Source organism: Schistocerca cancellata, chromosome 4 (assembly GCF_023864275.1).
Source record: "Schistocerca cancellata isolate TAMUIC-IGC-003103 chromosome 4, iqSchCanc2.1, whole genome shotgun sequence".
NCBI lineage: Eukaryota > Metazoa > Arthropoda > Insecta > Orthoptera > Acrididae > Schistocerca > Schistocerca cancellata.
Window position 1 is genome coordinate 531,979,653 of NC_064629.1, and position 16,412 is coordinate 531,996,064.

Consider the following 16,412-nt stretch of genomic DNA (forward strand, 5'->3'; position numbering starts at 1 on the left):
TGTAACTAACAATGTCATAAATAACGCTATTTTTCTTCTTAATTAGTGCCAACTTCTTCACTTAAAACGTTATTTAATGAAAATTGCTTCGTAAACATATGTCCTTATTTATATTACAGTGTGGACACCAGCTTTGTTTCGTTGCTGTAAAACCTTAACAATTTTTCGCTTTCAGATATCTGACCTTGCTTGTGGAAGTTGCAAATATTTATATTGCAAATATTTAGTGCTTCTCAGGTTGCACTGCCTTCAGTAGAAGTGGCAGACTGGATTACAGGAAGTAGCAACAACTGATTCATTTAAAGAGCTCTTCCAGACCATTAAATCCACAGAAGACCTAAAACTGTCCTGTGAGCATGTCACAACACAGGCGAAGTTTAGTGGAAGAAAAACCATGGTATACTGGTGAAATGAACAAATTAAAACGCATTGTACTGCTGTTACATGATCGTTTCAAAACAGAAATAGATCTCAAAGCAGAAGAAATGTTTTTGCAGCAAATATTTACAGATAAAAAGACTTTAGAGAAAGGCTTCAGAAGAAGCTAAAAGAAAAGCAACGATAGGTTCATTGAAGGCGCTCACTACCCATGTAAGCCAGCCTAGGACCTGATCAATGAACACAATAAAAAATTCTATCTCATCCTTAAGCTTGTGCAGTACAGATCACTTCAATAATTATTTTATTGAGATTGTGGAAAACACTACACATGCAATATAGACTGCACAGCTGCTGCAAGAAATGACGAAAAGTGCCCCATAATGAAGTGGAAGAAATTACAAAAAAATAAACAACAAAGACTGTAAAATCTTGTAAGCCTTCTAATAGATATACACTTATTAGCCAGAACATTATGACCACCTACCTGATAGCCAGTATGTCCAGCTTTGGCACAGATAACAGTGGAGACGCATCGTGACATGGAAGCAGTGAGACCTTGATAGGTCGCTTGGGGGAGGGGGAGTTGGTACCACATCTGCACACACAAGTCTCCTGATTCCCATGAATTCCGGGGAGGGAGGCGATGAGCTCTGATGCCACATTCAATCACATCCCATGTGTGTTCGATTGTGTTCACATCTGGCGAGTTAGAGGCCAGCACATTAACTGGAACTCACCACTGTGTTCCTCAAACCACTCCATCATACTGCTGTCCTTGTGACATGACGCTTTTTCTTGCTGGAAAATGCCACTGCCATCTGGTAACATGGTCGTCATGAAGGGGTATGCATGATCTGGAACGAGTGTACAATACTGCTTGGCTTTCATTGTGCCTTGCACATGCTCCACTGGACCCATGGATGTCCATGTGAATGTTCCCCAGAGTATAATGGAGCCGCCACCAGCTTGTCTCCATCCCGCAGTACAAGTGTCAAGGAGTTGTTCCCCCTGGAAGACGACGGATTCGCGCTTTCCCATCAACATGATGAAGAAGATGTCAGGATTCATCAGACCACACAATGCTTTGCCACTGCACCAACGTCTGGTGGTGATTGTCACTTGCCCATTTCAGTCATAGTTGCCGATGTTGTGTTAACATTAGCACATGCATTGGTCATCGACTACGGAGGCCTATCATTAGGCATGTTGGGTGCACCATCTGTTCAGACACAAGTGTACTCTGCCCAGCATTAAATTCTGATGTCAGATCCACCACAATTTGCAGCCTGTTCAGTTTTACCAGTCTGCCCAGCCTACGGTGTCAAACATCTATAATGAGTGGTGGTCACCCAACCTCACAATGTATGGACGTGGTTTCACCTTGGTTTCGCCTCATATTAAAGACACTCACCACAGCGCTCCTTGAACACCCAACAAGTCATGCAGTTTCCGAAATGCTCATGTCAAACCTCCGGGCCATCACAATCTGCCGTCGGTCAAACTCATATAGATCGCGCCTGTTCCCCATTCTACACATGGACAACACACCCTCACAAAAGTCGTTGAGACTGCAATGAAAGATCAGATCCCTAATTCCATTTAAATTAAATAGCTATTCTCAAACGCACAGTATGGTTTCCAGAAAGGTAAATCTATAACAGCACCACTAGATCTGGTTGCTAAGACAGAGCACAGTTCTGAAAGAAAAAGAATCCTTAGCACTGACACTTTTTGCCCTTAGTATAGCATTTGACTGTACACCCCATAAGGTCCTTCTGAATATGCTCAGTCAGTATGGAGTTGGAAGCGCTGCTCTGGCAGACCTCAAATCTTATCTCTAAAAGAGATGGCAGATTGTGTCACTCAAAGGAACATTACCAAGTGAACTGAAGTTGAAATATGGCTTGCCACGGAAATCACTAATAGGCCCCTTCTATTCCTAGTTTTTATCAATGATTTAAGCTCTCATGGAGAGTTCCTGCAATTTGCAGATTACACAGCTTTGCACTCGAAAGCCATCAATGGCAGCAATACCCAAGGAGAATTGGACACTTCGTTTGAAGTGACAAAAGACAGGCTTCTTACAAGGTGTAGAAGTATGAAACCGCGATTTGGTTGCAATAATTACGCATCTGTTGTCTGAAACTGATGTTGTTGTGGTCTTCAGTCCAGAGACTGATTTGACGCTGCTCTCCATGTTACTCTATCCTGTGCAAGCTTCTTCATCTCCCAGTACTTACTGCAACCTACATCCTTCTGAATCTGCTTAGTGTATTCATCTCTTGGTCTCCCTCTACAATTTTTACCCTCCACACTGCCCTCCAATACTAAACTAGTGATCCCTTGATGCCTCAGGACAAGTCCTACCAACCGATCCCTTCTTCTAGTCAAGTTGTTCCATGATCTACCCATTTCCCATCTAATCTTCAGCATTCTTCCGTAGCACCATATCTCGAAAGCTTCTATTCCTTTCTTGTCTAAACTATCGCACATGTTTCACTTCCATACATGACTACTCTTATTTTCAGAAAAGACTTCCCAACACTTCAACCTGTGTTCGATGTTAACAAATTTTTCTTCTTCAGAAACGCTTTCCTTGCCATTGCCCGTCTACATTTTATATCCTCTTTACTTCGACCATCATCAGTTATTTTGCTCCCCAAATAGCAAAACTCATCTACTACTTTAAGTGTCTCATTTCCTAATCTAACTCCTTCAGCATTACCTGATTTAATTCAACTACATTCCATTATCTGCATTTTGCTTTTATTGATGTTCATCTTATATTCTCCTCTCAAGAAACTGTCCATTCCGTTCAGTTACACTTTCAAGTCCTTTGCTGTCTATGACAGAATTACAATGTCATTGGCAGACCTCAAAGTTTTTATTTCTTCTCCATGGATTTTAATTCCTACTCCAAAATTTTCTTTTGTTTCATTTACTGCTTGCTCAATTTACAGATTAAATAACATTGGCGATGGGCTACAACCCTTTTGTACTCCCCTCCCAACCACAGTTTCTCTTTCATGTCCCTCAACTCTTATCACTGCCATCTGATATCTGTACAAATTGTACTTCCTGTATTTGATCCCTACCACCTTCAGAATTTGAAAGAGAATATTCCAGTCAACATTATCAAAAGCTTTCTCTAAGTCTACAAATGCCAGAAACGTAGGTTTACCTTTCCTTAATCTATCTGCTAAAATAAGTAGTTGGTCAGTATTGCTTCACGTGTTCCAGCATTTCTGTGGAATCCAAACTGATGTTCCCCAAGGTCAGCTTCTACCAGTTCTTCCATTTGCCTGTAAAGAATTCATGTTAGTATTTTGCAGCTGTGACTTACTAAACTGATAGTTCGGTAATTTTCACTTCTGTCAACAACTGCTTTCTTTGGGATTCGAATCAGTATATTTTTTTGAAGTCTGAGGGTATTTCGCCTGTCTCATACACGTTGCTCACCAGATGGTAGAATTTTGCCAGGGTTGTCTCACTCAAGGCTATCAGTAGTTCTAATGGAATGTTGTCTACTCCCGGGGCCTTGTTTCGACTTACTTCTTTCAGTGCTCTGTCAAATTCATCACACAGTATCATATCTCCCATTTCATCTTCATCTACGTCCTCTTCCATTTCCATAATACTGCCCTCAAGTACATTGCTCTTGTATAGATCCTCTATATACTCCTTCCACTTTTCTACTTTCCCTTCTTTGCTTGGAACTGGTTTTCCATCTGAGCTCTTGATATTCATACAAGTGGTTCTCTTTTCTCCAAAGGTCTCTTTAATTTTCCTGTGGGTAGTATCTGTCTTACCCCTAGTGATATATGCCTCTACATCTCTACATTTGTCCTCTAGCCACCCTTGCTTAACCATTTTGCACATCCTGTCGATCTCATTTTTGAGACGTTTTTATTCCTTTTTGCGTACTTCATTTAGTGCATTTTTATATTTTCTCCTTTCATCGATTAAATTCAATACCTCTTCTGTCACTCAAGGGATTCTACTAGACCTAGTCTTTTTACCTTCCTGATCCTCTGCTGCCTTCACTATTTCATCTCTCAAAGCTACCCATTCTTCTTCTACTGTATTTCTTTCCCCTGTTCGTTTCCTAATGCTCTCTCTGAAACTCTCTACAACCTCTGGTTCTTTCAGTTATCCAGATCCCATCTCTTTAAATTCCCACCTTTTTTGGAGGTTCTTCAGTTTTAAACTGCAGACCGAGTGAGGTTGCACAGTGGTTAGCACACTGGACTCGCATTCGGTAGGATGATGGTTCAATCCAGGGTCTGGCCATCACGATTTAGGTTTTACATAATTTCCCTAAATCGCTTCTGGCAAATGCCAGGATGGTTCCTTTGACAGGACATGGCCGACTTCCTTCCCCATCCTTCCTAATCTGATGAGACTGATGACCTCGCCATTTGGTTTCTTCCCTCAAATCAACCCAACCCTTTAATCTGCAGTTCATAACCAGTGTTGAAAATAATAAACAATATTTTATTCAAAATAACATTCACTGCTATTTATACATTCCTCCCACCTCTCCTGCAGGCTATGAATGCCAGGCCAAAAAAACAGTTCTTCTTTTGAAGCAGACCAGTCAGTGAGCCATTTTCGTACATTTTCATAGGAACCGAAGCGTTATTCACAGAGAGTGTGTTCCATTGATGCAAATAGACGATAATCGGATGGAGCCAAATCTGAAGAATAAGCTGCATGCCCTAGTATTTCCCAACTGAATGCATCGATCACTTCCCTGACCCATTTCTCTGTGTGTGATGGGGCGTTATCATGGAGCAATATGACTTTGTGTTGCGTTTCGCCATATTCCGGTCGTTTTTCACGTAATGCTGGATTTAAATTGATCATTTAGTGTTGGTATCGATTAGTGTTAACGGTTTCACCACGTTTTAGCAGCTCATAATTGGTGATACCCTTCTGATCCCACCAAACACAGAGCATTGTCTTCTTTCCAAAGCGTTTCGGTCTTGAAGTGGATGTCTATGGTTTGCCTGGATTCATCTATGATTTACGACGGTTAAGATTCTCAAAATATATCCATTTTTCATTATCTGTCACCATTAGATGGAGAAAAAACTTTCTTTTGTATGTGGCGAGTAGCATTTCACGAGTGACCTTTCGATTTGCTTGCTGTCTTTCTTTCAGTTCATGTGGAACACATTTCCCCTCTTTCTGCACCTCTCCCATAGCTTTAAACATTCAGTTGTGCCGAGTTCCTGTTGAGTTTCGTCCGGCAGTCCTGATTAAGGTTTTCCATGATTTCCATTAATCGCTCCAGGCAAATCCTGGGATGGTTCCTTTGAAAGGGGACGGCCGACTTCCTTCCCCATCCTTCCCTAATCCGACGAGACCGATGACCTCGCTGTTTGGTCTCTTCCCCCAAACAATCCAATCCAATCCTGTTGAGTTTGAGTATCATCTTGATCCAATAAGGCCTGCAATTCGTTGTCTTCGAACTTCTTCGGTGGTTTCCCACGCTCGACGATTCTCATCTCAAAGTCACCACTTTTCAATTTTTTGAACCATTCGAAACACTGTGTTTTCTCAAGAGCGTGTTCGCTGAAAGCTTCGACAAGCATTCGATGCCATTTTCTTCAAATGATAACAGAAAACTAATGCTGTCGGCAAATCTTAGGCGCAAAATCAACATATTTACGGGTTTGAAACAGATATGATTTATGGAACTTGGGTTACTGTGGGTTGACATTCGTCGTCACCCATTAAAGGAAGCAGATGGCGCTGCAGATGTGGTCTCAAGCGCCCTACACTCACTGCTAGCATCATCGATAGGGAAATTCCGGTTTCATACTTCTACATCTGGTACAAACAAAATGAAAATCAATGAAGAAAAACCGCAAAAAGGATACCTGAACTTTGTAGGGTTAATGAAACTTCTAGGTTTCATGGTTGCAAAAAACTCATATGACGAGAACACACTGCACGTGTATCTAATAAACTGTCACAATTCGTCTACCTCCTGAGAAAACTGAAACATTTTGTAACTGATCAGTATCTGCTAATAGTATATTAATCAGTGTTTCCCAGCCATACCAGCTACGAGCTATTACTATGGGGTCACTCAACAGGCTGCTAAAATGTTACTACTACTTAAAAAAAGCAATACGCGTCATAACATCGAGTAGGAGACAGGACTACTGCAGGCTATTGTTCCCAAAATTGCGAATAATGATTGTTCACAGTCACTGTGCATTTTCGTATATATGGAAAATCTAGATTCCTTCAAAAACAGGCATGAGATACACCATCAAAACATCCACAATAAAGAAAACATAACTGTACCAACCTCTCGACTCTCCAGAAGACGAGACAGCTTTCCAGCAATTGCCCTGAGAATGTTCAGATCACTACCCATGGAGATGTTCAAGAAAAAAATTTCAAGAGACAAATCTACGTCCACTGCAGTCTGTCAGGAATTTTTTGACTGTGATGAAAGTAAATGGATTTACTGAACTTTCTCCTAAACTCGTGCCCTTTCAGAGGAACCATCCCGGCATTTGCCTGGAGTGATTTAGGGAAATCACAACATGAGGGAGGGTGTCGAAAATACGTTAACTTCCAATGTCAGCAAACGACGATACCATCAAAACTTTCTTCTTGAGAAACGTGTCGGCCTGAGTGAATGCCGCTATTTTAAATGCATTGTGGAATGTTTTGACGTAATGTGACCACCAGTGTGAAGTGGCAGTCATACCATTTCACTAAATTGTCCTAAAAATATGAAGAACTCCAATTACGTACACAACAGTACTAAACTGTTTTAGTACTGATATTTCCTTTTTCCTCCTTGGTCATTATTTGCACTGGTACATTGATTAAATAATCAGTGAATGGTTCTCTTGCTGTCGAAATTATAAAATCAGTGATTTCCAAAGAGATCTGATCTGATACATTATAAATGGTTTTTGAAAGCCTGCGACTATAGAAACAATAGGTTTGTTTATAAATAAATGAATCTTCTGCTACCAGTCACGATTTTTCTTTATTTTACTATTCGCACGACGCGTTTCGAGAAATAATTCCCATTTCCAATTTTAATACACACAAAGAACGCAGTTGAAAATGGGAATCATTTCTCGAAACGCGTCCTGCGAATAGTAAAATAAAGAAAAATCGTGATTGGTAGCAGAAGATTTATTTATTTATAAACATACCTATTCCAAATATATAATATAGTTTATATCTTTGGTTATCTCTTGCTGCATATAATCAACTATCTCTGCCGGCGTTGTTTAAACGAATATCTCTGTCAATGTTTATGTTTGGTAGTAGATGGGGGAAATTGATTAGGTTCACGTGTTGTATTTGCTAACTGTGAACGTGCGGTGTACTTTTTTTATTTTTTTTTAAATATTTATTCTGTGGAGGAAAAGTAACTAGGACTCGTGTTCTTCCTTTTTGTGTGTTCACATCATTGATTAATATGCTGAGGAATTCTTCCATTTTTTTTAACGAATGGTGTTTCGCTAGCAAGTACACGAGTCTTGAGAAGAATGTAAACAGAAGACTATTTGAAGCGATGTTCATTCGGCTTCGACCTTGTAGTTTATGCGGAGGTTTTCTTCGGTGGAGATCAAATGAACCCGAGGAACATCGTAAGAGAAAGCGACGCATGACTCAATCTGAAGAAATAAGTAATTACTTTCAGACAAAGGAATCTCTTCGGAATGTACTGAAAGATGTTCCGGGGAAAATTTTAAAAATGCGGAGAAAAATTCCAGAAGCATTGTATCTTGTTGATGACGATGTCGCCGGTAAGAAGGGGACCCACAGATTGACTTGGTTTGACACTTTTTCTTGCACACTTCCTTTGTAAGTTTATATATCAGCCAGTCTGTTTAACGGGCTGTCTAGTACCGATATTTCTAGCAGTTATTGAATATAACATCTTGGTGATCACAGTCAGTTGTAAGCACATGACAGCCATTACTAGAGGTGTCAAAACTTGGACACTCCGTTCTGCATCAGATGTTTTTAATTGTTTCAAATGTTTTAAGAATCACGGTACTTGAGAATACAAACTGGTTTATCTATTATGGGTGAATAGTTGGGTAGGCCCATTATTGTTCGATTATGCTATTCTTAATCAATCAGTAGGCATAGTCACTTTTGTAAAACATTTCGGACTGTCTGTCTAAAATGATTTAAGATGGAGCAATCAAGTAAAACAAGTTTTATAAATGGCAGATGCCAGATTGAGATTCATTGGACAAATTCTGAGGAAATTTAATTCAAATGTAAAGAAGATTAATCACAACACTAGTTACACGATTCCTGACTGTTGTCCGTCAATTTTGGATCCATGCCAGTTCAGAAATAGGGGTGATTGAAAGCATTCAGCATGGAACTACACATTTTGGCAAGGATTCTTTTAGTCGTCGAATGAGTACCATGAAGATTGTCATCCACCTACAGTGGTAGAGCATTTGGGAGGATGACAGTTCAAACCTGCCTCTGCCAATTTTGATTTGTTTTTTCCCTGATTTCCCTAAATTGCTTCAGGCAAATGCTGGGATGGTTCCTTTTAAAGTGCACAATCAACTTCCTTTCCCAGCCTTCTCTAATCGGATGGGACCGATGACCTCACTGTCTGGTCCATTCCCCCAAATCAATCAATACAGCGCCGGCCGTGGTGGTCTAGCGATTCTGGCGCTGCAGTCCGAAACCGCGGGACTGCTACGGTCGCAGGTTCGAATCCTGCCTCGGGCATGGGTGTGTGTGATGTCCTTAGGTTAGTTAGGTTTAAGTAGTTCTAAGTTCTAGGGGACTTATGACCTAAGATGTTGAGTCCCATAGTGCTCAGAGCCAATCAATACAGTAGTAGATGCTCCAAGATTGGTGAGATGAACTTCAGAGACCTTAATGTTAATATTGTGCTAATGTATGCTCCATGGGCAAGTCTTGTTGGATCCTCCCCCTACACTGAATTTTTGGTGTTTGTAACAGACTGCTCTGTAATGTAGCCCGAGGTATGGGTTTAGTTGAAATATGATAATTGGTTGTGAGTTGGAAAAGCCAACCACTGTGAATGTGAATAAAATTTGTGATAACAGATTGACGTATAATGTAGCCTGATCTTTACATTTGCACTGTAGCTATACACTGAGTGGCATAGTTTATGCATGTTTCATCACAAAAAACTAGAACTGCAAGCTAAATTCATAAAGTGTATCTTAGACAATTGACAACTATTTTATGCATGTTATGTATGTATATGATATAAAAAACCATGAAAAATGCTAGGATAACCACCACATAACTTTCATTGTTCCATGAAGAGTCAAGTGGCATATTTCTTCGTGGCATATATATCTCATAAAGTGGCTGGTAATAAAAATCAGTGAAATTGTAGCTTATACGTGAGCCTTCCTTCAACAATCAGTTTTCCCACCTACCCTTCACCTATTATTATTATTATTATTTATTATTGTTATTATTTCTTCATGTGGGTCATCTAAGGACCACACACCAGTTTCAATGCTTCCTTCTTTGTTGTTCTTTCTTTTTCCTCCCGTATTCTTTCATCGTTTGACTATGTATCCTTTTTCTCTTCTCAGACCATTTTGACCCTGTCTCTCTTCTACATCTTGCCTTGGAATCCTTCCATTTTTAACAATTGGCTCTTGAAAATATCCCTTCCTGTTGCATCTCTTTCACTTACGTTGTTTCTTTCCAGATATTTCCTAACTTCGTGAATCCAGGCTATTGTTGACTTCTTGTCCCAAAGATATTTAAAAATCTGTTTGGTTAACCTGTTGTGGATTCTCTGTAAGTGTCCTAAAAATAGCAGTTGCCTCTTTCATAGTGTTTCATTTATGTTTTCTCTGTTGCGATAAATTTCTTCATTGCTTCTTAATTTCCATACCTATGTATTTTTAGGTGCTATAAGTATTTTTCAAATGATTTTTCTTTCTAGGACTTCAAGTTTGTTTAATTTGTAGTTCAGTACTAAACATTCACTTTCATAAAGACATTCTGGTTTTACTACTGTGTTGTAGTGCTGTATCTTCAAATTTTTAGACAGACATTCCTAATTATTTCATAAGCTCTCTCCATTTTGTGTACTCTTTCTTCTCTAGCAAATTTTTCTAAGCCATTTTCTTGGATAATTTCTCACAAATATTTAAATTTATTTATCCTCTTTATCTGGCCAATATGTGTTGCTAGGAATTCCAGAGCATTTTTTATATTTGTCATGTTGTTGTTGTGGTCTTCAGTCCTGAGACTGGTTTGATGCAGCTCTCCATGCTAATCTATCCTGTGCAAGCTCCTTCATCTCCCAGTACCTGCTGCAACCTACATCCTTCTGCATCTGCTTAGTGTATTCATCTCATGGTCTCCCTCTACAATTTTTACCCTCCACACTGCCCTCCAATGCTAAATTTGTGATCTCTTGATGCCTCAGGACATGTCCTACCAACCGATCCCTTCTTCTAGTCAAGTTGTGCCACAAACTTCTCTTCTCCCCAATCCTATTCAATACCTCCTCATTAGTTACGTGATCTACCCACCTAATCTTCAACATTCTTCTGTAGCACCACATTTCAAAAGCTTCTATTCTCTTCTTGTCCAAACTATTTATTGTCCATGTTTCACTTCCATACATGCCTACACTCCATACAAATACTTTCAGAAACGACTTCCTGACACTTAAATCTATACTCGATGTTAACAAATTTCTCTTTTTCAGAAACGCTTTCCTTGCCATTGTCAGTCTACATTTTATATCCTCTCTACTTCGACCATCATCAGTTATTTTACTCCCCAAGTAGCGAAACTACTTTAACTGTCTCATTTCCTAATCTAATTCCCTCAGCATCACCCGACTTAATTCGACTACATTCCATTATCCTCGTTTTGCTTCTGTTGGTGTTCATATTATATCCTCCTTTCAAGACACTGTCCATTCCGTTCAACTGCTCTTCCAGGTCCTTTGCTGTCTCTGACAGAATTACAATGTCATCGGTGAACCTCAAAGTTTTTATTTCTTCTCCCTGGATTTTAATACCTACTCCGAATTTTTCTTTTGTTTTCGTTACTGCTTGCTCAATATACAGATTGAATAACATCAGGGAGAGGCTACAACCCTGTCTCACTCCCTTCCCAACCACTGCTTCCCTTTCATGCCCCTCGACTCTTATAACTGCCATCTGCTTTCTGTACAAATTGTAAATAGCCTTTCGCTCCCTGTATTTTACCCCTGCTAACTTTAGAATTTGAAAGAGAGTATTCCAGTCAACATTGTCAAAAGCTGTCTCTAAGTCTACAAATGCTAGAACGTAGGTTTGCCTTTCCTTAATCTTCCTTCTAAGATAAGTCGTAAGGTCAGTATTGCCTCACGTGTTCCAACATTTCTACGGAATCCAAACTGATCTTACCTGAGGTTGGCTTCTACCAGTTCTACCATTCGTCTGTAAATAATTCGCGTTAGTATTTTGCAGCTGTGACTTATTAAACTGATAGTTCGGTAATTTTCACATCTGTCAACACCTGCTTTCTTTGGGTTTGGAATTATTATATTCTTCTTGAAGTCTGAGGGTATTTCGCCTGTCTCGTACATCTTGCTCACCAGATGGTAGAGTTTTGTCAGGACTGGCTCTCCCAAGGCCGTCAGTAGTTCTAATGGAATGTTGTCTACTCCCGGGGCCTTGTTTCGACTCAGGTCTTTCAGTGCTCTGTCAAACTCTTCACGCAGTATCGTATTTCCCATTTCATCTTCATCTACATCCTCTTCCATTTCCATAATATTGTCCTCAAGTACATCGCCCTTGTATAGACCCTCTATATACTCCTTCCACCTTTCTGCTTTCCCCTCTTTGCTTAGAACTGGGTTTCCATCTGAGCTCTTGATATTCATACAAGTGGTTCTCTTTTCTACAAAGGTCTGTTTAATTTTCCTGTAGGCTGTATCTATCTTACCCCTAGTGAGATAAGCCTCTACATCCTTACATTTGTCCTCTAGCCATGCCTGCTTAGCCATTTGCACTTCCTGTCGATATCATTTTTGAGATGTTTGTATTCCTTTTTGCCTGCTTCATTAACTGCATTTTTATATTTTCTCCTTTCATCAATTAAATTCAATATTTCTTCTGTTACCCAAGGATTTCTACTAGCCCTCGTCTTTTTACCTACTTGATCCTCTGCTGCCTTCACTACTTCATCCTTCAGAGCTACCCATTCGTCTTCTACTGTACTTCTTTCCCCCATTCCTGTCAATTGTTCCCTTACGCTCTCCTTGAAACTCTGTACAACCTCTGGTTCTTTCAGTTTATCCAGGTCCCATCTCCTTAAATTCCCACCTTTTTGTCATAAATTTTGTTTTTTTTTCTACAGATATTCTCAAACCTGCTTTGTTGGCTATTTCTTCTAAGAGATTGATTTGTATTCCAGCATTTGTTAGGTTTTCAGAAAGAATGACAAAATCATCCGCAAATGTTAAACAGTGAATTTCAATACCTTTGTTTTAGTTCCCAGTCTGATTGGTGATAGTGTCTCTTCTTTTAGTTTTTGTTTTCATTCTCTTACTATTTTCTTTAGTATGCAGTTAAACAGGAGTGGAGTCAGGCCATCACCTTGCCTTACACCTGTTTTAATGTTGAATGCCTTTGATATTTCGTCCTGAGACTTTAATTTTGATTTGGTGTCTGTGAGTGTTTCATGAATAAGGTTTGCTAATTTAGATTTTATGCCAAATTCTCTGATCACTTTATCTATAGTGTTTCTCTATCAACTGAGTCAAATGCCTTTTTAAAATCTATAAATGTTACAACTATATCTTTGGAGTTTGTAAGTCTGTGATGAATTATGGACTTTAGGTTGAAAATCTGTTCTGAGCAAGATCTGCCCTTTCTAAATCCACTCTGGTATTCTCCCAATTGGCTATTAAATGTTGCTTCTACCTTGTTTAGCAGGATTGTTGAAAATATTTTGTAGTCCACTGACAACAAAGATATACCTCTGTAGTTATTTACATTTTGCTTATCACCTTTCTTGTGCAAGGGATGGATGAGAGCCACTTTCCAGTATTATTATTATTATGATTATTATTATTATTATCATTATTATTATTTTCCTGTTTAAAACATACATAAAACACAGTCTATACAATTGTTGACTGATCAACACAGCACCACAGTTTATATAATCTGTGACCAAAAGTTGGCCACTTCCAGTGCATTTTCCATTGCCTGGTACAGATCATCATTTTTGCAGGTGGCTGGACACAATCGACACTTAAGCATATATTGAACAGTCTGTTCTTCCCTAACAATCACATTGTGTTTTGTTTTCTTCAGTGTATCCCCATTTTTCCAGGTTAACCCGAGATCTGTCCACTTTTGCCCCCCTGCGGGTTCGGGGGTTAGAATAGGCCCGCGGTATTCCTGCCTGTCGTAAGAGGCGACTAAAAGGAGTCTCACATGTTTTGGCCTTATGTGATGGTCCCCTCTCGGGTTTGACCTCCATCTTTCTAAATTATTCCGAAGAGCGAGCCAATTGGGGAAGGGCGCCTTACATGGTGCACTGTATCCGTCGTGCAATTAGACCTTTAGCCGGCTTTCACGTCGTTGCAATGGTGTCCCGCTCGTTTTCGATCTTTAGGGCGGGGATACGTCCCTGGGTGCGATTACCACGCTGCCCTCTGCAGTGTTTCTTTTAACTGCGACGACGACCTTGGACAGTTTTGCACCTAAGATCCAGCACGGTAGCCAGTCCGTTGTGGTGGGGCCGCCATGTACCCTCTTGGTTGTAGCCCCCTGACAACACAGGGATCGCTCTACTGATGCCTGCGCCGTTAACTCCCCACGTATGCCAAGGAGTAGATGCCTATCCTCCTGGGGTATCAGGACTCCCGGCAACGGCCATCCTGCCAGGTGGCCTTTGCTGTGGCTGGGTGGCGCCCGTGCGGAGGGCCCTTGGTCGGAGTAGGTGGCATCAGGGCGGATGACCCGCAATGAAGCGTGGTACATCATCTCTCGCTGGCGGCCAGCCGCTAGCAGTCTCTAAGCGTTCTCGGGCTCAATTTAATGCTCAGAAGTACGATCCGAAAACGTTCCCCTCCCTGGCCACGCCGTGGGAAGAGCGTAAGTCCCAGGATGGAGGTAACAGTTATTCGCCCCGATTCTTAGTTTGCACGAGAGCTGATGGGGAGTCTTTTCTCTCCACAAAGCCTCAGTTCTTCGTCGAGCATTTAGAGGACAAGTTTGGGGAGGTGGAGGGCTTGTCTAAAATGCGATCTGGCTCAGTACTGATACAAACGGCATCCTCCGCCCAGTCACGCAGGTTACTTGCTTGTGACAAGTTGGGGGATGTTAACGTTACTATTACTCCACATAAGAGTTTAAATATGGCCCAGGGTGTTATTTTCCATAGGGACCTCCTTTTGCAGTCTGATGACGAGCTGCGCGCCAACTTAGAACGTAGAGGTGTTCATTTCGTCCGGCGCGTTCATCGGGGTCCGAGGGACAATCAGGTTGCTACCGGTGCCTTTATCTTGGCCTTCGAGGGTGATACGTTACCGGAAAAGGTCAAGGTGATGGTCTACCGATGTGACGTCAAGCCCTATATCCCTCCCCCGATGCGGTGCTTCAAGTGCTGGAAGTTCGGCCATATGTCTTCCCGCTGCACTTCCAGCCTCACATGTCGAGATTGCGGACGCCCATCTCATCCCGATACTCCATGTGCCCCGCCTCCCATCTGCGTCAACTGCGGGGAGCACCATTCACCTTGCTCGCCAGACTGCAGAATATTCCAGAAAGAGCGCAAAATCATGGAATATAAGACCCTGGACCGACTGACTTATACTGAGGCCAAACGGAAATACGACCGATTACATCCAGTGAGAATGACAACTTCCTACGCCGCTGCTACAACACCTGTGCTAGCCCCATCAGTTTCGCGCCTTCCGGCCGGATCGACGAGTGGTACAACTCCTCCTGCCCCCTTGCCAGTGGGGGGCTCTACCCACCGGGTTGCTCCTGTGCCACCTACCTCAGGAGCAACACCATCCCCCCCATCGTGGACGTCGGTCCCCGCTTCTAAGCCGGAGAAGTGTCCAACTTCTTCGGCTTCTCACGCTCGCAAGGGGTCCCTTGGGTCCCTCCCTTCCCAGGTTTCCACCGGCGGGAAGGCTGACGATCAACAGTGGCGTAAGTGCCCACAATCTGCAGGTCGAAGGGCTTCCCGATCCTCCTCAGTCCCGGAGACTGAATCGGTGAAGCCCTCCCAGCCAGTTAAACCCAAGGAGCAGCGTGAGAAATCAAAGAAGAGCAGCTCTAAGCCCAAGGAACGCGCGGTGGTAGCCACCCCATCGCAACCTTCTAGCTATGCGTCTGAGGACGAGGTGGAGATTCTGGCGTCTGCTGAGGACCTCGATCTCGCCGGTCCCTCAGACGCCGTGAATAGCAATAGCACTAGCACGGGTGCTCAATCGGAGGCAGCAGGTGACCCAGCGGCGTAATCTGCCGTCCCAGTCCCGGCACGCCTTTCTCAGCCATGGACAAAACCATCCTCCAGTGGAACTGCAGCGGTTTCTTCCACCATCTAGCTGAGCTCCGCCAACTTATCAGCCTTCACCCTTTCCTCTGCATTGCTCTGCAGGAAACTTGGTTTCCAGCAATGCGCACCCCCGCCCTCCGTGGCTATCGGGGTTATTATAAGAACCGAGCAGCTTATGAAAGGGTGTCTGGTGGCGTCTGCATCTATGTCCTTAACTCTCTTCACAGCGAGTCTGTCCCTCTACAAACAGCTTTAGAGGCTGTCGCTGTTAGGGTGTGGACGCCGCAGGCTCTTACCGTCTGCAGTCTTTACCTTCCACCGGAGGGTGATGTCGCGCAGCATGTCCTGGCTGCGCTGATAGCCCAATTGCCGCCACCTTTCTTATTACTGGGCGACTTTAACGCCCATAACCCTCTGTGGGGTGGGTCAGTGGCAACAGGTCGAGGCGCCACCGTTGAGCATTTATTGTCGCAGCTCGATCTCTCGATTTTGAATGATGG

The 16,412-nt window shown here is 42.1% G+C and overlaps 1 protein-coding gene across 1 annotated transcript in view; it reads left to right on the forward strand.

The window, feature by feature from the left end:
* The first annotated feature begins 7,667 nt into the window (after positions 1 to 7,667).
* LOC126184648 (dimethyladenosine transferase 2, mitochondrial) overlaps positions 7,668 to 16,412 on the forward strand; it is a 53,545-nt gene continuing 44,800 nt past the window's right edge. The window contains exon 1 of the mRNA XM_049927123.1: positions 7,668 to 8,171. Within this exon, the coding sequence (XP_049783080.1) occupies positions 7,841 to 8,171 (331 nt within the window). The 5' untranslated portion in view covers positions 7,668 to 7,840. The remainder of the gene's footprint in view (positions 8,172 to 16,412) is intronic.